The sequence below is a fragment of the Anolis carolinensis genome, chromosome 4 (assembly GCF_035594765.1).
Source record: "Anolis carolinensis isolate JA03-04 chromosome 4, rAnoCar3.1.pri, whole genome shotgun sequence".
Taxonomy (NCBI): Eukaryota; Metazoa; Chordata; class Lepidosauria; order Squamata; family Dactyloidae; genus Anolis; species Anolis carolinensis.
In genome coordinates, this window is record NC_085844.1 from 141,599,639 (window position 1) to 141,621,065 (window position 21,427).

General features: G+C 37.5%; 1 protein-coding gene across 3 annotated transcripts in view; it reads left to right on the forward strand.

Moving 5' to 3' along the window:
- Positions 1–21,427, forward strand: part of vav3 (vav guanine nucleotide exchange factor 3) — a 218,550-nt gene that overhangs the window by 189,205 nt on the left and 7,918 nt on the right. The window contains exons 23-26 of one of the 3 annotated variants that reach the window (XM_008109114.3): positions 1,059–1,175; positions 2,862–2,949; positions 9,962–10,091; positions 14,900–14,983. In XM_008109114.3, coding sequence (XP_008107321.1) covers positions 1,059–1,175; positions 2,862–2,949; positions 9,962–10,091; positions 14,900–14,983 — 419 coding nt within the window. The remainder of the gene's footprint in view (positions 1–1,058; positions 1,176–2,861; positions 2,950–9,961; positions 10,092–14,899; positions 14,984–21,427) is intronic. The other 2 variants (XM_062977938.1, XM_003220077.4) reach the window with 2 other exon arrangements.

Below are 21,427 nucleotides of genomic sequence, written 5' to 3' on the forward strand. Positions count from 1 at the left end.
CACCACCCGCCAGAGTTGGACACAATTAGACTTAATGCCAGGGAAAATCTTTACCTTTACCAATATCTTATAAGTGCATCGTGCTGTTGAATTTAAAACATGCATGCAGAAGGCTTTTGGCAAATCTTGAAAAGTTATTTTTACACATAATTCATTTTTATAATTCCTTCCAATTTTCTTTACTTGTTGCAATATTGAAGGTACACATTGCTGGCCACTTTTCACTAAGAAATACTGTATAGTTGGAAAGAGAATTGCAAAACACCTGGCAAATTCTGATCAAAGTACTGCTAAAAATGCCTTGATGTATACTTTAAAATAAATTTGGAAAGCCACTATTTTTTTAACCTCTTACACCAATAAGGAAACTTTGTTCTCACTCAGTATACTACTTTTGGAATGTGTCTTTTGTCATACATGTCTCCATACATAAAAACGTGTGGATTTTTTTTGTGGGTTTTTAAAAAGTTACTCAGTGTCTTACTTTTAAGTTACTTTTTTCCAAAATGTTCAAAAATGACAACACTGTAAGAGTAACCTGGAAACATTATTCATTACACTAAAGACATCATCATCAGACACTATTTTTCTTTTTAAAACATTACTATGATCTCGTTACCCCACAAAATTATGTGTCAGTTTGTTCACCTGAAAATACTGCTTCTTTAGCTCATGTTCTGAGTGTCCATTTTGGCAGATGGTTTGCTCTCCAACCAGTGAAATAATGAGACAACACACTGTGTGGGTTAACTATGGGCAACTTTTATTATATATTACCAATCAATCTTTGTGTGATCTACCAACCAATTTAAGGGCATGAACATGGACTTGACCTTGGCCACGAACTTGTACTTGGCCTTGGTGTGTAATAAAACGAGCCAGTGGCCATCAAGACCAACTCATCCTCCAACAAGGGCAAGACACCATGGTTCCCAGTTGCAACTCAGTGTTATTTCCTTCTCTCCCTTCACTGGAAGAGAGCAAAGCCTTTCCCCACCCTCCATGCTGAGGGCGGGAAAGGAAATTGATAACGGGAGACTTTCTTTCTTTTTTCGCAGGTATGCAGGAACAATGGAAAGGCTTCAAGCAGAAACTGAACTTATTAACCGGGTAAATAGCACGTATTTAGTGCGTTGTAGAACAAAAGAATCAGGAGAATACGCCATTAGCATTAAGTAAGTAGGATATTTTTTCTGGAAATACATTTCTTTATGTCGTTATTGTTGCAATGGATGTGTAAATGTTTACAAATTGCTATGATAAATTCTGTCAGTTTCACTTACCTAGATTTCCACTTTTTATATATTTATCTGTAATGGTTTGATATAACAAGTGATTCAATTGAAGGTTGACATTGCAGATTGGGGGAGGAGAGGCAATTTGGGCACTTCCTAATTCTGTGTGGGTTTCACGTTATGCGAAGGGGACAAAACTGAATTCTTGTAACGTCCAGTCTTAACTACACAAGATTACAGTTGTTTCAAGAGGGTATTCAGGCAGACCTGAATACCCTCCTAGAGGCAATTTTAACTGGAAAAATTTTAAAATTTGAGGATTTGAGGGATCTGGGGACTAGGGGCTGCATTGGACACCCCTCTCTCCAGCCACATAGAATTCCTTTGCATTGAAGTCCAGTTCCAGAAGAATTGGAAGTTTCTCCTCTTCTCCATTCCACTACAACATTCTGAGATACAAAATACATGATTTAGAGTGGTTTTCAATCTTTGTTCCTCTGGACAAAGGTTTCTGACTATCTGTTAGGTTGGCTGAGACTTCTGGAAGCGGGTATCAAAAACACCTGGGGCGATAATAGTTTAACAGAGTTTTCCAAACATTTCATGTTGGTAATACGTTTTAGACATTCATTATTTCACAACACAGTAATTCCATTTTACTCGCAAACCGAAGGTTAAGACAACCCCTTGTAAAAGATTTGGACACATGCATTAACTGTAATAATTAGATTTATGGGGCACCACGTATCTCATGAAAACCTTTCATTTATATATATATATATATATATTATAAATAAGATTTGTAAGATAATAGCATACATTTCCAAGATTTTTGTTATTTATGAGTGTGTTCATCTGACACACCTGCACACTGCAGCTGACACATTAATGTGTTGGAACAAACTGTTTGGAAATTTCTGGTTCAACAGTTAGAAATATTCTGGTGGAAGAGTGATCATTAATGCTGGAAGAAATGTTTAAATTACTAATTCTGGAAGATGTTAGTTTCTGATGTGTTGAAGGAGCTGCTGCATTGGCAGAGAAGCTTTTGAATCCAACTAACCCAGGAATCCAGTTAACACATCCGTTAACTTCTTTCTTGAAGACAATCACACCCATTCTCTTTTAGGCATCCTTTTTTCTGCAAGTCATCCCTAGAGAAACTTCACTAATGGCTTTTCTGACTTGAGGCACAAATGACTTTATGCTGGTTAGCATAAGGTGATTTAATGTTCCATTTGCATTTTAACTAGAACTGATTTGACTACCAACTGACTCCATATTTTACCTTCCTTTAAATTGCATGTTATCTATAAATATTTTTTTTGAAAAAAAAGAAAGTTTGCTAATCTGTTTTGTCAATGTGAACATGAATGCAGTCATTATTATGAAATCCCATGATTACATCTTGCTGGGAGGGCTTTTCTAAAATCTGAATTAAGGCTGTGTTTTCAGCCAGACCTTAGTAAATGTGTTTTGTTAATTAGGTGTCAACAGTGTATTGGCAAGAATCTATATTTTGTTTTAAGAATTTATTCATCTAGTGGCGGGGCATGGCCTCAAGTAATTATCGATCTTTGCTGATTAAAAATACATTTGTATTCATAAGTTATTCGTTGCCCACAGGTACAATAACGAAGTGAAGCACATCAAGATTTTCACAAGAGAATGCTTTTTTCACATTGCAGAAAATAGGAAATTTAGAAGTTTAATGGTAAGCATGTTTTTATTTTTTCTTCTCCTCTCACCCTTGAGATCTCTTTTAAGTTGAGCTTATAGATGCTCTACAGGGATGTTCTACAGGAAAATATCATAGCAGTATTATATTGAAGCATCTATATTTCTTATTAGTGTGATGCATAAGAACACAAAAAGGATGTTGTTGGAGCAGTTCAAGTACCTGTCAGACCAATAGTTCAGTTCATACAGAGAACAATCAGTGACCGGGGAACATGTGGTGGGAGTCAATGCTTAAAAATGGGGGAAGTTACTTTTGCAGTGATGACTAAAATAATTTGTCAGACTGTATGGCTAATTGCCTTAGTAACTGGCTACAGGATTATGAGAGATGGCTATAAGACTGTAACAATTTCTGCACTTTGTCTGTATTCAAGTTATCCTATTCAGATTGGCTGCTAAATGTTGACACTAAAGGTGACTTTACAATGTGTTATTCTTTAACACACTGAGTCCCCTCGGGGAGAAGGGTGGGGTAGAAATATCGGAAATAAATAAATAAATAAATAAATACATTCACAATTATAGAAATAATTAAAGTGATAAAGCTGTCACCCAACTAGAACAGTTATCCATGGGGGAAAATATCAATTTAAAAAAATCCCACTATGTAAGGGCAGTTGCACACAAATAGACTTTTTATAATAGGAACTGGCAACTGTGGAAGACGAGAGGGCTGCATTTTTCCAGAGATCTTGGGAGTATCTGCTCTCACTAAAAATCAACTTTTTTTTCTGTAAATGCCTTCTAGGAGATTTGAGATCATGTTTCAAGACTTTTCTGGTCCCTGGGAGGAATTTGGAGGCAAATTGTTTTTTGATTTAATCTCTGGGGAGTTCAAAGGGACCCTCAAAATGTTGGAAATGGCCTCCACACTTCCTGGAAATAATTTTGGTACATTTCAGAACAAAAGATAGTTTTTGAAAATAAAAATGATTGTGGGGCCACGAAACAGCCCTGAGGACCACATGTGACCCGTGACCACATTTTACCCTCTCCTGCTTTGTAAATAACATATTTGGAGGTCAGTATTCAGTATGCCTGATTTTGAGTTAGAGGTGGATAGATTCCTTTATTTATATGGCTCAGAATCCTTCAGAAATAGTCACCCTCAAATACGCTAGATATGGATCATATAGTCTTTTTTTGCTGCTTATTTGTTTTTGGTAATACTGCAAATGAACACGTAGCGATGGGTGTCTTGATGAACTGTCCAGACATATTTCTAGGTATTTGCATGTTTGTTTTCAGCTGTTATAGCCCTTGGCAGGCATTCCCCTCTTATATTCCTAGTTCAAATTATTTATATTCTATTTCTTTCACTGTTTCACTAGCAAGTTAATGGGTTTTCTGACACTTCTGCTTCTGCTGAGTTATTATTTTACTCAGATGTGCGGACTTCCAGGCCAAGCAGGAAGTTTGAGTGAGTTATGTTTCTGTTTGTCTGCCTGCTCTTGGAGCTGATGGACATAAAGATTTAAAAAAGAAATGGCAATAGTTACCAAAGTTTCATGTTTGCCATTAAAGTTATTGCTTCTAAAGTGGCCCTGAGCCATAATGATCATTTAGAGGTTGGCCCAGCTTGGCAATGCTTGTGTTTTATAAATAACTTTTGGGCTGAAGCTTGGACTGTCTAATTGATTTTGGTTTGATAAACATTAGTATGACTGAATAAAATACTGGGTGAATTGCTGATGAGATAGAACTTTAGAGTAAATAAACAGTCAGCTCGTGTTTTCATTTTGAAATTCAAAATGCAGTGACTTGAGAAAGCAGAATAATTGGATGTTATGCCTGTACTTTGATATTTGGACCTAATTCCTCCACTCTCAGTATGTGAGGACTCCTTAAGGATTTCTTTAGACTTACACAATCAAGATTTGGAGAAGAAAGACAGCATGCTCTTATCTCCTTGTGAAAGAAATGTCATGGTTTTATGAATCTGTATCTTGCATATTTTTCTGTCCCCTTATCTCTTTGGCATCGATACTAACCATGCTGTCATATGCAGGACCACATTCTGAAGTTTCTGTTTAGTTGTGCCAGGAGGTGTTTATCTGACAAACACCGTATCTTATGTAAAGGAATTAAGAATTAAAAGAAGTTTCTAAGAATAAAGCTGTCTTAAAATAAATCTCTGTGAAGTTATCTGGAGACTTTTGTCATTTTGCTGAATTTTTTAATGTTATGGAATCAGAGTATTTGATTTATATTCTAATCTGGAGTAAGAGGTCCCCAAATGAGGCATCATTGTTAACCAGTGGACCAGTAAGGCGCTTATTAAAGCTTCATAATGATTGCTCCTCCGTGTTTTGGCCAGTTTTCATTTTGTCCTTTCTAGCTCAAGGGAAACTTTAAAAACGTGACTTGATAACCTCAGGACTGACCAAACTTTCAAGTTTGATTAGGTCATGATCCATTTGTTCTTTGTCGTGTGCCTATAAACTATTTCTGATTTATTGTAGCCTTAAGGTGAACCACCATCTAACTTGTCCTTTGTCCCTGACTTAGTTGAATAACAGAATGCTTTGACTTGTTAAATTTAAACTTGGCAGCCAATCCTTTGTTGTTGTGTGCTATCAAGTTCAAAGGTGTTGTTGCAAAGGGTACAATAGCTATTGTTTAGTAAATACTCAATACGTTTTATGTGCTAAGCCTCTGTTTGTTTAGGAGTAAGATCTTTTGAGTGCTGCAAGGCTTACAAATGTGTAAATTTGTTCTCTTTCACACATCACAGTTATACTACTTTTAACTGGAATAATTGTGTTGTACTAGATATTACCAGTGGAACTCACCAAGAAGTGGAACTCACTGCTCCAAGACGTATTGATGACCTGTAACTCTGATGGATTCAGCCAGTTCATGTTCGGTTAGAACCATGAAAGGCATGGAAGTCAGGATAACTATCACCCCTAGCATCAGAAGCAAAATATGTGGCTGCAAATATGGCAACTGTAGCTGCAATTCATATCCTGCTTATCAGGAACGAATTGACGTTGTGGAAGCACTATGGCCCCTTCTACACTGCGATATAAAATTCAGATTATCTGCTTTGAACTGGATTATATGGCAGTGTAGACTCATATATTCCAGTTCAAAGCAGATAATGTGTATAATATTCTTTGATAATCTGGATTATATGGCAATGTAGAAGGCGACTAAAATGGACTAGATCAGCATTTGGCCTGGATATAACAGGGTTTTTCTTTTCTTTCTGTAGTATTAACATTTATATCAGATCAACAGCAGGGTTTTCACCTTGCCTTTCCTTGAAGTTGATCAGGGAGATTTACAAGGTTTTTTCCATTATCCTCCAGAACCCCCTGAGGCTTACCTAGGGATTGTATACATGGACCAAACAGCCTATACAGATTCCCTCATGGCTACCTTTGTGATATCTAAGGACTTCTGTCCTTATTGTGAGGTAAACTGGGTTAACCCATTTTTCTGCATTAAGGAAAAATAAAAAAATACTATGAAATTTGGCTGAAACTCTGAAGCAGCCTTACAGTTCGGGCAGTGATTTGGTCTAATGCTAACTGGTCTGCTGCTCACACAGACTTCTGCTGCTGCCCTATTTTCCCTAATATTGGCAATAGGGACAGGGACAGTAAAGTGACCAACCAGTTGGGCCAAAGTGATCTCAGCCTAGTTGGTCCGTGTAGAGTCAACTCCACAACTTCTGCAGTTTGGGGAGGGAGTGTGTGGTAGCCTCTGAGGCCAGTTCGAAGCATCTCTGCTCCTAACTGGCCCCGTAATAAGCAACCAGTGTAAATAAGCCTCCAGTCAGCTTCACAGTTAACTGCGGATTGAAACTCAGATGTCCTTGGTCTTAACAATGTGCATTTACTCACCCACATTGACTGTCAAAGGAGAATTTAAGATCTGTATTCAGGAGCAAGTTGTTTTCATTTCTTGTGAAATGTACAGGTGGGCTCCTGGAAGTCACAACTTTATCTGGTTTTGCATGACAATTCAATAGCAGTGAATTATAATAAGTGCATCTGACATGAAGAAAAGACATAAGGACTATGATTATCTCATGCCAGCGGAAGATCCCTGAGTATATTGATCCTCTGACATTTTCTGACACTTGAGTTCTGTCATCCCATTTTATATTACATGCACCTTTGGACTTAGATGTGGCTTTTGAAAGTACATTGTTACATCTTCCGAAGACAGCAGGACAAATTGCTCTGACCTGCTCTTAATATCATCTGATTAAATACAAAGAGCTTCTTATCTCCACCTTTGAGAGCCAGTCAATGTTGTGGGCAAAGGGTGTGCTGTTACCTGATGCTTCTGTACTTTCAAATAATCTTGCAAGCAAATTTTTTTCTGTCTTAAAAAGAGAGAGGAGTGGAGAGGAGAGAAGAGATGGGGGTTTGTGACACGTATTCACCCTGTATTTCTAGTTGCACGAGAAAGATCCAAGCTGTATTACTGGAAAAAGCAAAGACTTGTTTAAAGGGGGAATTGAAATTTGCTCTTTTCATTTTATAAATAAGGAATTTATAATAGACATCATGCATGCACACATAATTGCACCAATGTGAAAATACACAATGGCATATTTTGGAAATTAAGGTAAAACATGAACAATTATTATTATATTTATTAATACCCCACTTTTTCTTTCCACAAAATAGACTTAAAGCAGCTTGCGTTGTGATAGCTTTGACATTTGGAGGAAGAGGAATAGCAGCAGCTATACTAAAAACAGTAGTAGTCAGTCACACTGATAGAGCATTTATATAGTCACCCACAAAGACCCAAAGATTCCTAGAGATGTTTTCCTCAGATTAAAAAAAATGTATTCACAGTTTTTTTTCTCATGTAGGCATCCTGTGCCCTTAATCCCAGCAAAAGTGTAGGGACTACTGTAGATCATGTATTATATATGACCAGCTTTTAGGTTGTGCCCAACGAGTTTCTTAATCATGTGCTTGACTTGTTAATCATATATTTCGATCATACTTGACTGTTAATTATGGCTTGGAAATCTATGGTTTAAGTGGATGACTTAAAGTGAGACTTGGACTAATTTTGTTTTGAACCCATTTGTAATGCATGTGAAAACAAACAGTTTTGTTCCCTCTTAAAAATGAACAACTTAATTCTGGTGTAAATATTCATGGACCATGGTTCAATTTAACAAATGAAATTTATTTAGACATCTTTGTAGGAAACAGTGAGGTGAGAAGACAGTGAAATGTCAAAAGTACAGATAATGTTTACCTTAATTCTGGCCATTCTCAAAGCACTTGTTTTGAATTCTGCGAATGAGACGCTACTAGGTCTATTTTTCAACATTATATGCATGTCTAGAGCAATAACTATTGGTTTATAAAAAGATAATTTATTCAGATTCTAGCATATGACAGGATCAAAGATAATTAGAAGCTTCCGTAAGCTTAATTTGGAATTGGCTTATTACTTCTGGACTTTGTTGGTAAGGAATATTAGGGCTCAAAAAACCATCACCTTTTCTCTTTGTATGTGCAAGTGGGTGTGCGTATTATTGCCCCTTGAAGATGCACATTCATCAAACAACAACAATGAGGAGCAGGGGAAGGATTTTAATCAGAATGGATCCATCCAGTTATGGATGGAAGAAAGAATATATTTCCATGTTCATTTTGCATATATTTGTTCATAAGTCTGCATAAATGTTTGATTTTCAATCCACATGAAAATTTGCATTTAAATAAGGATTTCAGTGCCTATTTCCTCTCAAAATTTGTATTCCAAAACATATTGTTATTTCAAAAGACAGATTTTTAAATGCATATTAAGCTGATAATGGCATCTGAAATTCATGAAAGCCACTGGAAGATTAAATCTTCAGTCACCTGTTAATTTGATAGGTGCAGATCTGCTCACTTTGTGCTAGAATTCACAAATGTCACGTTATCAGGCATATTGAACAGCAAGAGCATAGAACACTTGGAAAAAAAATCAATGTAAGGAGTTGACACCAGTAGCTGCCTGATGGAAGTCTGCTTGCTCTGGTGGTCTGATCATATAAACATAATTTTCAGCTGAAATGTAATTAAGATCCAGGGCTGAGCTGCATGTGGGCCTCCTGATGTTCTTGAACTGCAAGTCTCAGCAGTCCTAGTCAGTTAGCCAATGGAGAGGAATGCTAGGAACAGCTTTCAAAGTACTATACTTTGCCCCTTCTCAGTATGTAACTTGATGTGGAAACATTAAGTGGAATGTTTCCACATGCAAGTTTGCTTCATGGAATTGGCTATGTAGAAATGTTCATTAATCCAGGTATAAGATAGATAGTACAGCTTAGGCATTATCTTTTGTTGTTGTTGGAAGTGCAGTAGAGTCTCACTTATCCAACATAAACGGGCCGGCAGAACATTGGACAAGCGAATATGTTGGATAATAAGGAGGGATTAAGGAAAAGCCTATTAAACATCAAATTAGGTTATGATTTTACAAATTAAGCACCAAAACATAATGTTTAACAACAAATTTGACAGAAAAAGTAGTTCAGTACACAGTAATGCTACGTAGTAATTACTGTATTTACAAATTTAGTACCAAAACATCACAATGTATTGAAAACATTGACTACAAAAACATTGACTACTAAAAAGGCAGATTGCGTTGGATAATCCAGAACATTGGAAAATCGAGTGTTGGATAAGTAAGACTCTACTGTACATCAGGTATCTTTAACATTGCATTTTGAATGAATGAAGAAGCAGTGCTACCTGTGTGTAACTGAAACACACATGTTTCATGCAGATGAATTTATTCTCTTGTAATGTGGAACAGATTCTCTGTTCAATCATGTCACTTTCAGCAAGTATCTATCCAATAACAATAAAAAGAAATGCTGCTGTTTTTCCAGTAGTATTTCATTACATCTGGTGAAATAAATTTACCTTTTCTAAAGCTGCTATAACCAAACAATGTACAAAGAAAATAGACATTAAACTTATTATCTGTTTCCCTATATCTTCTGCTAGGAACTTGTGGAGTATTACAAACATCATTCCCTTAAAGAAGGCTTCAGAAGTTTGGATACAACTCTTCAATACCCATACAAAGAATGTGAAAATTTGCTTGACCAAAGGAGTAACAGAGCAAGCACCAACTGTGAGTATTCCCATTTGCCATCGTTCTAATAACAAAAAGAACAGCAATAGATTAAAAACCTTTCCCATTTTGCATTTTGACTTATAACCAATTAATATGATAATGCATTTAGCTAGATTTTCTTCTGCAGCTAAGCAGAATCAAGATCTGCTGACAGGTTTATGAACAGGTCTTGTTAGACTTCCTGACTGCCTGTCCTTAAATCAAATCAGCATTCAAACATCTATTAAAAATGTAAGTGAGCGATTGATTTGTAAACAGACATTTTGCATTGGTTGTGCTGTTTTCGGCAGCATGAATTAATAAACATGTAGTTCTAATCTTGCATTTGGCATTCAAATGAATTATTGGTTTGATTTAAAATAACAGACAGTAAAGTGGAATTGCTGTGGAGAACCTTAGATTCATTGCAATTCCATTTATACTGCTGCTTGTTGAGGTTCCCAAGTACAGAGAGCCATGAGTATTTAGCTCCAGCACCCATACAGATACAAAAATGTGGATGATCATGCCCCATATTATCAAATGGTGGTGACATGAATGTGGTCATTTCAGCATGTGCATTTTCACATCGCCGCCACTTAATAATATGATAATCAATGACTGATTGAAATGTTGGTTCTTGAACCTATGGATCTGGAGGTCCCACTATAGAACTTCTTTTCTGGATTCAGCCAGTGTATTCAGCAGGAGATCTTTGTGGAGAAAGTTTAATAATCACTGAACAATGCAAAAAAAAAAAAGTCAGACAGAGAGGTGCAGACAATGTATCAATAAACAAAAAAGGAACTGGAAAAGGTTTAAGCATCCATTTGGCAAGTGCTTCTGAATACTGTTTATAGTTTATAACCTCCAATCTCTAGTGGACTTTAAAATGTCAAATGGGTAATATTGTAATACATCTGTTTAGCCCTGAATATGAATAATTTGGGTGGATCCAAACACACACACATCCAACCCTCTTTCGTCTTCAGTTGAAATGATTAAGCTGCCATCTTTTAAACTTGGAATAATAGGGCTAAATCTACCCTTGTAGTAAGTAGAGATTGCAACAGAACTACCATCCTTGCAGCCATCTGTACCCACTGAAAACTGTAACAGCTAGTAGACACTGAGAAAGGACATTCCATTTACTCATGGCTTGTATGTTGACTGGTCGATCACTTTTCTTTCATTTTAGTGTTTCATCACTTCACCTATTCTTATCCCCCAGACACATTTGGTTCTCATTTAGAAGGTCATTTCTGTGGAAGAACATTTTGCATGCTCTCATCTGTGAGAACCAGCCCATTCTTCCATCACTGAGATGTGAATGTAGTAGTTGTGTTTGCATTACATTTCAACAGCTTGCATTTTAAGGGATCAGATGGCATAAATAGCAAGAGAAAGACTCAGATCTGAAGCTTCACATATGAAAACACGTCTAGCCTGTGCTTGTTTACAGATATGACAGCTCTCACTGAGTTAGTACTATAAATCCTAATATTTCTTAATTTAAAATCTCTTTCCATCATGTTTTTCACTCTTTCTGTTTCCTTTTGAACATGTATGCTTGTGCTGTGGACTTGTCTATGTTTTTGCCTTTTCTCTTCCCAATTCTCTAATGATTTTGTTTTCAGTTAATGTTCATGCATTTCTCTTTCCATGCTCTTCCTTCTCTGCATTTACATTTTCCCTTGCCTTTCTCTTGTGTCACTTTACTTCATAGGCAAATTACAAACCTTTCTCAAATTGTCTGGGTTTTTGGGTTTGTTTGTTGTTGTTTTTTTACAAAAAATGCTAACCATTCTTAGATAGAGGTAAACACAAATATCATCCCTACATCTATCTTAGCAATAAGTACAGCTAAAGTTAACTTTTGTGTTTTATGGCTTTGCAGGAGTACTGCAAACAAGTATGTGCATTGATGCAGCAAACTGGCTGTTAAATAGTTTGGTTGCAGACAGTGGAACACCAATCAGGACTTTCCTCTCTTTTCTCTCCCTCCCCATTTCCCATCAACAACATTGTAAACTACAATGTTATGGATAATAGGAATGAATGACTGCTGGGGTTTTTTTTAAACTTCTCTCCACAGTTTGAATTAAATTAATGCCTATTTCTGACTACATGCAACCTGTAGTCCATAATGTTTGATATTAGGTTACTGGGTTACTTCTATCTTTATACTTTACTGTAATAATGGATAATCTGTCGCTACTCCCTATCTTGAAAGGCTCCCTAGTTTATTAAGATACTGCATCAATTAAAAAGCTAAAAACCTCAAAGTCACTGTTTGCCATTTCCCCCCATATTCACATGGTTATTAAATCCTAACTAACCAGGAAACCTTCTCTTTTTTGGAGATTAGATTCTTCTATAGTCTTACCTGTGCAAGAAATCAGAACCATTCTGGTTTATTTGCCTATGAAAAGATTTGATATGTTCTGTCATGGCTTGTATTTAACTTTTTCTGCCACAACGTGTATACAATATCTGTCTTCCTGGTTTTGATTCCCTTGCCAGATTTATCAGTTAAAATCTGTAGGTGGCAAGAAACCTGAGCTATTGTCTTCCTGGAGTCAAGGCTATTGTGCTTTTAGAAGAACCATCATTTTCTTGTTTCTTTGTCTTCAATCTCTATATGGAGGTTTTAAAAAGAAGAGAAATTAACCTGCTTGTGTCTCTTTTACCTCACACAAACAGAAGAGAGTTGATCAAGAGTTTACTTAAGAACCGCAGTCATAACCCCAAAACAACTTTGTGCCATAAATGGTCAAAAGGAAATGGATTTCCCTGGGCTTCCTTCCTCAGCTGAAATGGAGGCTAATGGTGTTAATGCCAGTGGAGCAATGAAAATAGTTTGGGCCTGTTTCAGAGACAGGGCTCAGCACTTCAGATACCTTGTTTAAAGTTCAAAGTAGCACTCAGAGCAGGTTCACTGCTCCAGTCATATCAGAGCTACCAGTCTCCATTGTTCAGCTGTGGTGAAAAGAGTGGAAATTGTATTGAACTCGACGGGATGGCTCTTAGCTGTTGGTCAATTGTTTTTATTCAAAATGTTCTTGATTATTGTCTAATATGATGATTAGGGTTCCAAGGAGTAGCAAAATGAAGTTTACTACAGCCCTTGATTATGTAGCTGCCACAGCAAAATTGATATGGCATTATGCTGTAGCAAACCTTGTGGCTGATTTGGGAAGAAGAAAGTCCAAAGCTTGTCCTGCATTCTGCGTCAATAGAAGCACAAGGAACCTTTAAGTATTATAGTTGTGAGACCCTGCCCATTTTGAACCATCTTACTATGGATGGGTGCAATCAAACAGACCACATTCAGAAAATTGTGTCCTTGCTCAGTAAGCTGATTTATGAACAAACACCTTGCCCAAATGCCCTTTGCTTCTCCATTCATTCTCCAAACAATCACGTCGGCAAATCTATAATTAATAGAAGTTTCATCCAATAGAAAAACAAGAGTTACTAGCTTTATAGTGCACATTATACAATCAGGAAGCCTCCAGCTGTGGTTTCCTGTTTCATACAAAGTAGGAAGCTATGGATAGCACCTTCAGTATAAGACAGCGGTTTTAGCCATCCCTTACTTATTCAAAGGAGCCCCGGTGGCGAAGTGTGTTAAAGCGCTGAGCTGCTGAACTTGCAGACCGAAAGGTCCCAGGTTCAAACCCCGGGAGCGGTGGGAGTGGCCGCTGTTAGCTCGAGCTTCTGCCAACCTAGCAGTTTGAAAACATGCCAGTGGGAGTAGATCAATAGGTACCGCTCCGGCGGAAAGGTAACGGCACTTCATGCAGTCATGCCAGCCACATGACCTTGGAGGTGTCTATGGACAATGCTTAGAAATGGAGATGAGCACCAACCCCCAGAGTTAGACATGACTAGACTTAACGTCAGGGGAAACCTTTACCTTTTTACTTATTCAAACAAAATAGAAAATAGAGTTAATTAGATATGATTTTTACACTTTTCCTATCATTGTAAACTCCCAATTATTTTATTGACTGCGAGGAGAAAAACTGCCTCATGACATGTCTCCTGCTGGACAGAGCAGTCTTCCTTTTTGTCAAAAGTTGGCAGCATTTATGTGGCTTTGTAGATGCAGTTCTAGACATGTTTGCTCTCTGCAGGCCTTGCATTTTGCTGGCATCACAGGGATGCCTTGTGGTTGTAATTCCCCTCTGCCCTTCTTTATAGGCTGTAGATCAGTCCACCAGATGTAAGAAGCCCAAGACAACAAAATTGAATCCATCCATTTTCAAAAAATGTAGGCTTTACTCATGGCTTCCCCTTCTTGCCCACTATTTCTTCCTGTGAGATAGCTGAGAGGTAGTTACTGGCACATTTGATTTCATTGAGGAATGACGATCTCAGCCCTTCACTCCAACTGTTGTACCATGCTGGCTTTCTAATGGTTACTGTACCAGCATAGGAGACACCATCAGCAGGATAGAGAGTTAATTGCTTCATTCTGCACAACATTACACACTAGTCCTGAGTTTGTAGCAACAAATGGGGGATTGAAATTATCAAAGTGTACAACCTCTGTATTTCTGCTCAGGTAAGATAAAACACTATGAAATTCATGGGGTTGCCATAAATTAATAGGCAACTTGAAGGCACACACAAGAGCAAAGGTACAGATTTGTGAATGTGGGGAAGGGGCGAAACCCCCATTGCTACCACATTTCTTCAAGATAACTTTGCTTCTTATTATCAGAAACTTAAGTTGAAAGATTACTATTTTGATATTACTTTTTAAACCAGTATTTCAATGTCATTTTGCTTCTCTCTCTTTTTTCCCTTCTTTCTCTAAGCCCCTTCTTTGTTCTGTGGGTTTTCTTTTGTAACTTCTCCAGACTACAGCTTTGTTCCCCCTTCCTCCACTCCTTTCTGGTCAGGTACTGCTTTACTGCTTTTATATTACTTCTCCATATGCTTCTGTTTTGCACATCCAAATTTTCCATGTGCAGTGCAATCTAGGGAAGGGACGGATTCTGTGCACATACATATCCTATGCACACAATTTAACCCAACACAGAATTGTATTCTTCTAGCTTGGAGAGCCACTTACATTTCTGAGCAGTTCTTGCATGGATGTAAGAATGTTCAAGAATTTGTCTACATTGCACCACTAAAGCAATTTGATACTACTGCCATGGCTCTGTCTTACAAAAATTCTGCGGTATCTAGTTTGGTGCCAAACTTAGAATGCCATATTTAATTATAGTCCAAACCCTGACTTACAAGACTGGAGCTCTTTAGCAGAGCATTCTCAGTACTGTACAGTGTAAGGTAAACTATAAATCTCCCTCAAAATGAGGAAGCCCATTCTTAAGTGTCTATCACACTAAAACACTTTATTGTCCTATAATTTTACTCCTGTTCTGCCAGAACTGTTCATAAATAAGGTGTTCCCATTGATTCTGCAATAACAAGCTTTCAGAATTTGAGTGAAATTTGCCAAGGCCAAGCTAAATCAAATATATGGATGCGAAGATCTTAAATTATCATATTATTCTGTTTTCTGATTGGAAATAGCCTCAAAAACTGAGAAATCATGTTTTTGTGACTCAAATATTCGTCCCATCCCTAAATGAAACCACATTGCAACACCATTCTGCTAGATAACCCATTCATTCTGAAAAAAAATGAAAAATTCATTTTGCATGCGCGTTGTCCACAAGTTGATTTTATCCATCTTTCTAATGCACTTCTATGGTTTTCCTTACTCCCTTTTGCACTTTTCTTGTTATGTCATAAACATTTGCCATTTAATGTCTCAGAGGAACTCAGTTTTCTTTTCTTGACTTTAAGAGCTGTGAGAGCTCTATGGATGTGACTCTTGCTATATATGTCCATTCAGGTGTGGAGCTCAGCAGTTCTAGAGTCCAAGTGTTGTATAACAGTTCAGTGGAACATGTATGGGGAATATGTGCTCTGATAGACTATGTTGTACTACAGTTGTCATAATTTCTGACTGTTAGCCAAGTTTAATGTGATTTGGAGTCTCAAAGGGCTGAAGGATCACAGCTACTTCAGTTCTAGTTCCAAAGCTGGAAAACATGCCATACATAAAAAAATAGCCATTGATAGTAAAAATGTAAAAAGGATAAGGCGAACCTACAGTACTCATCATCCCTGCCAGAATAGCCTATCATTTATGTTAAAAAATACTGAGTTGGTGGAAAAACCCTTGTGATCTTAAAAAAAAAAAACACTGACAACAGATTAGAAAAACCAAACCCATTCTAGCTTGACTTCCCCCCGTCCCTTCTCAGCAATATATTAAGAGTTTATCAGGAATAATTAGGGATTTCATACTGTCCGTGGGAGAACGCAAATTTACAACATTTCAAAAATATTTAAGAATGAGGTGTTGAAAACCTTTTCTCAGGTTTGAGTAAATCTGATGAACAAGTCCGTTTCATTATTTGCAGGTACAACATAGTTCTACATTTGTTCCAAAAATATGTTTTTAAAGAATGTTTTTAAAAATATGAGTACAGTAGAGTCTCACTTATCCAACATAAACGGGCCGGCAGAATGTTGGATAAGCAAATATGTTGGATAATGAGGAGAGATTAAGGAAAAGCCTATTAAACATCAAAAAAGGTCATGATTTTACAAATTAAGCACCAAAACATCATGTTATACAACAAATTTGACAGAAAAAGTAGTTCATTACACATTAATGCTATGTAGTAATTACTGTATTTACAAATTTAGCACCAGAATATCACAATGCATTTAAAACATTGACTGCAAAAATGTGTTGGATAATCCAGAACGTTGGATAAGTGAGATCCTACTGTAGTTACATCAATAGAAATACTGTGTAACTTGTGCAAATTATTAGGGAAACTGGAACAAATATCAAATAATTGTGAGACTACAAGGAAACTAACCAGAATTAACTAATTAACCACAGTTCAAATTCATATGGAGCATATTGTACAATTAAAGTGCCACATTAATTCCTTTTTTTCATAATTATTGTAAAACTTATGTATACCAATGAAACTGAGTAACTGTAGGTTAAAAAAAATAGTTACTCAGCCAACACATTGTTAAGTAGGCAGAGGAGGATGTCGCAAAGCCCGCATTGACTGAGGCCGGAGATAGAGGAGAGGCCAAACTGATATACCTTTGTTCCTGCCATTTTTTAAAATTAGTTCCAACAATACTCCATCATGGCAAGGTGGAAGGATACTGGAGATCTCAACCCACTGGATATCCTGCTGTATATACTGCATAAGTCTAGAAATTTTAATTCTTAAAAAACCGAAATGAAAAACCTGGTTGACTTATCCTTGGGCGGCGGCGTTGTTTTTCCCACTCCACTTAATGTGCCAAAGCCTACTGATGGGCCTGTCCTTTTCACACACTAGAAGAGCTCCTCTGTATACATGGAAGGAAATCTGTGAAGAAATCGATGTTCTTCTGTCCAGTAACCAGTAACAGTAGAAGAGTATTTAATGAATTCATGGATTAGACCGTCTGCCATCTTAATTAAATGTGCATGGCCAGTATATTTCTGAGAGATTGAACACGGTCTTCTTAGAACTATCTCACTGGCAATAGTGTGAAATAGGAGGCTGAATCGCTCAAATAAAATTATATTCTCAATATGAGCATAGGCATTCTTGTTGCTGAGGCTCTGTATATACAGTAGAGTCTCACTTATCCAAGACTCGCTTATCCAAGGTTCTGGATTATCCAAGGCATTTTTGTAGTCAATATTTTCAATATATCATGATATTTTGGTGCTAAATTCGTAAATACAGTAATTACAACATAACATTACTGCATATTGAACTACCTTTTCTGTCAAATTTGTTGTATAGCATGATGTTTTGGTGCTTAATTTGTAAAATCATAGCCTAATTTGATGTCTAATAGGCTTTTCCTTAATCCCTCCTTATTATCCAAGATATTCGCTTATCCAAGGTTCTGCTGGCCCGTTTAGCTTGGATAAGTGGGACTCTACTGTATAATAAAAGGCTGGGTTGTGGTGCAGCTGGTTAGTAGCCTAATGCAATAAATCACTATAACCAAGAGGTCATGAGTTTGAATCCAGCCCGTGACGGAGTGAGCACCTGACCATTAAAAAAATAGTCCTGCTAGTTGTTGACCTAATCAACCCAAAAGATAGTTGCATCTATCAAGTAGGAAATTTAGGTACCGCTTATGTGTGGAGGCTAATTTAACTAATTTACGACACCATAAAAATCATCTAGCAGCATTTGGAATGAGGAAGTAGCCATAAAGGACTCAGTGTCACCGTGGATGATGAAGCAGCTGCTTTCCCTATGGCCGGAATCGAGCATACCCTCAGTAAGCTGGAAGCTGGAGAATGTTAAATTGCCTCTATGTCTCTGTCTCTATGTAAATATGGCATTGAATGTTTGCCAAGTATGTGTACATTGTGATCAGCCCTGAGCCCCCTTCAAGGTGAGAAAGGCGGAATATAAATACTGTAAATAAATAAATATATATACAGGTGAGTCTTGACTCACCTCGTGGCTCTAGGTGGGTTACAACATAGCTAAAACACATAATCATCATAAAACATCATATAAAATACACATGCCTGTTGTTCCCATTTTTTGACACTTGATGCTTTTTTCCTGCCTTAGTAGGTGCACCCTTCTTCACGAGATAAAAGGGGAACACTTCCCAAACAGAGGATGCCTCTAGGCTACCTCTATGCAGACACACTCAATGATTGACTTTGCCGCTTCATGGCTACTCTGTGCTATACAAGCTTGCTAATTACTGCATTTACACTTGCTTGAAACAGACAAGAGTTCTTTCTCCCACCCAAGACATTTGACAGATATATATACACTCCACTTGCTCCACTGCCAACAGAAACTCTGAAGATGCCAGCCACAGATTCAGGTGAAATGTCAAGAGATAATGCAGCTGGAACATGGCCGTACAGCCTGAAAAACTCACAGCGACATTTGTGGGTTTTGACACCTTTGGCAGAAAGGCTTGTTTTATGTGCAGTTCTGGCCATTGGTAGACAGTATTTACATACTGGAATGTAATCCGATATCAAATAGCAAATTTACTCTCTATTCATTCCCTTCGTCTCCCAATATTTTGTACTCCGATAAGCATATTTATATTACTAGCTGCTTAATAGGATTATGCATTAGGCACTATAGTGACAAAAATAAGGGATTTTCATTTTTCATGTGATGATTTGATCTTAGGCATTTCAATTTTGGTCACTGAAGTGTGTATAGTTATTATTTTTTCAAAGCATAGTGTCTGCTCCTGTTATGGGAAAGCTATCACAATGTGTAAAATATTGCCTTTTGGTACCACATGAGTCTACAATAAAATTTGACACAAAAGCATGTGCAGCAATTTTGGAACGTAAATGGTGATCTTTATCATAGCTGTCTATATATTTTTCTCATTTGGATGGCATTCTTATATATATCCTGGCTTTAAATTGGGAAGAGCTATTTTTGCTGTCTCTGAAGGCATATTGAATGAAGAACGAGTGAGGCAGGATTAGAATGCCTACGATTTTTGCATGGGGATAGCTTTGCTGTAGTAAATATAACCTTAATATCACTACCAGCATTATCATCATCACCACCATTCCTAATTTCCCTGATTTTGATCCTATCTTTGCATCTTTTCATGACTATCTGAAAAAGTTACATCTAGCTCCAGTGTTTAGGTAGGAATGGTCATGGGTTTCTTTGTCTTGCCTGAGCTCCTAATTCCTTTTCACAACAACCTTAAGAAAAAAAGTGGATCAGAGGGAATAAATAGATAAGTTCAAAGTCACCTAGAAAAACTCAGAACTCAGTGGACACTTTGATCTTACAAGTCCTGATTGAATACTCTAGCGACCGCTGTCAGGGGATGTGGGGAACCTGTTGCCCTATGCACTGCATCACCCAGTTTGCTGGCCGGGAAATCCCACAGGGAGAAACGTCACACACACACACACACACACACACTCCAGTGTTGCCAGGGTGTCAGCATGCTTGTTGCACTAAAGCCCTGAAACATCTTTTTACCACAAACCACACTCTGTGCAGGTAATCCAGTAAGTAAAAGTTTATTAAGAGAAGAGTATATAAAAATAAGCAAATCTAAGAAGGAGAATCAAAGTTCAAAAAGTTATTTCCAAAATAGCCAAGATTCCAAAATACTTTCAAATACAATCTTCACGAGTCAATCTGCAGATATATCCATAAACATGATATCATGTATCCGAGGCAGGCAACCTGTGCCACAAATGAAACTAGAAACAGAAACAAAACTTAGAAACTTGAATACATAAATCCAAATATGTAGGACCAGGAACCGAGAGCTGTTCACCTTAATACAACATTGCTCTCACAAAGGATTGTACCAGCAGAAAACTTAAAAGGCCTCAATCCCTCCCATTACATAATTCCTCAAATACCTGATTTTCCTCTTCTTATCTCCAAGCCTCTGGAAAAAGTGAGTCTGTCTCTGTTATATACTCTGCCTCCGTAGTTCCAAGCGCCTTGATTTGGACAAACATTTGTCTCCCACATTTCTCTCAGCCTGCACTTCTGGTAGATTCTCATGAGAACGGATATTGCTTTCTCCAGTCTCATGGGAACTGCCAGGAGATTTCAAAACAACTCTCCAAGCCACTTCTATCCTCCTCTGGGGCCTCCTAATCTATCCCAGCATCCTCATCTTCTCAGCACTCAGAATCTGACCAGGCTACAACAGTGCTCCTCTTTGCTGCCCCTTTAAGTACAAAGCCACGCCAGAGTAGTAGTGTGTTCTGTAATGGGAGTCGGCGTGCTCTGTGCTTAAAGGGGCGGCAAAGTGAAACATGCCAACGATTCTTTGAAGTCTGTTGAAGTCGTTTGCCAAGCCTGCACAAGTTGACAATTGTAAAAGACCAGCCACAGGGAACTCCTTTTGTGGGCTGCAGGGAAGCCCTTTGTAGGCTGCATCCAGCTTATGAGCCATATGTTGTGCAGGGCTTCTCTTAGCAGTGGTTCTTGTTAAGGTGTGTTTGTTTCAGATTTCAGACAACCCTTTTAAATTTCTTAAATACAAGAAACTATTTTTTTAAATAACAGGTAACTTGAAATTAAGCAGAGGAATTTACAAAAGGAGTACTTGTATTTGTACAGTGTATGTATGGTTTCCAAATGCACCCCCCGTTATGCCTGTTTTTAGATATGTTCTGTTTTGTATTAGTTTTCACAAGTTTTATATTTCTTTTATTGCTTTCCTTCTTGATATTTGCTTTACCTGTTTTATTTATATTGCATTGTTTCTCAACTCTTCCATCGCAGTTCTGGCATTTTGACCGATAACTCATA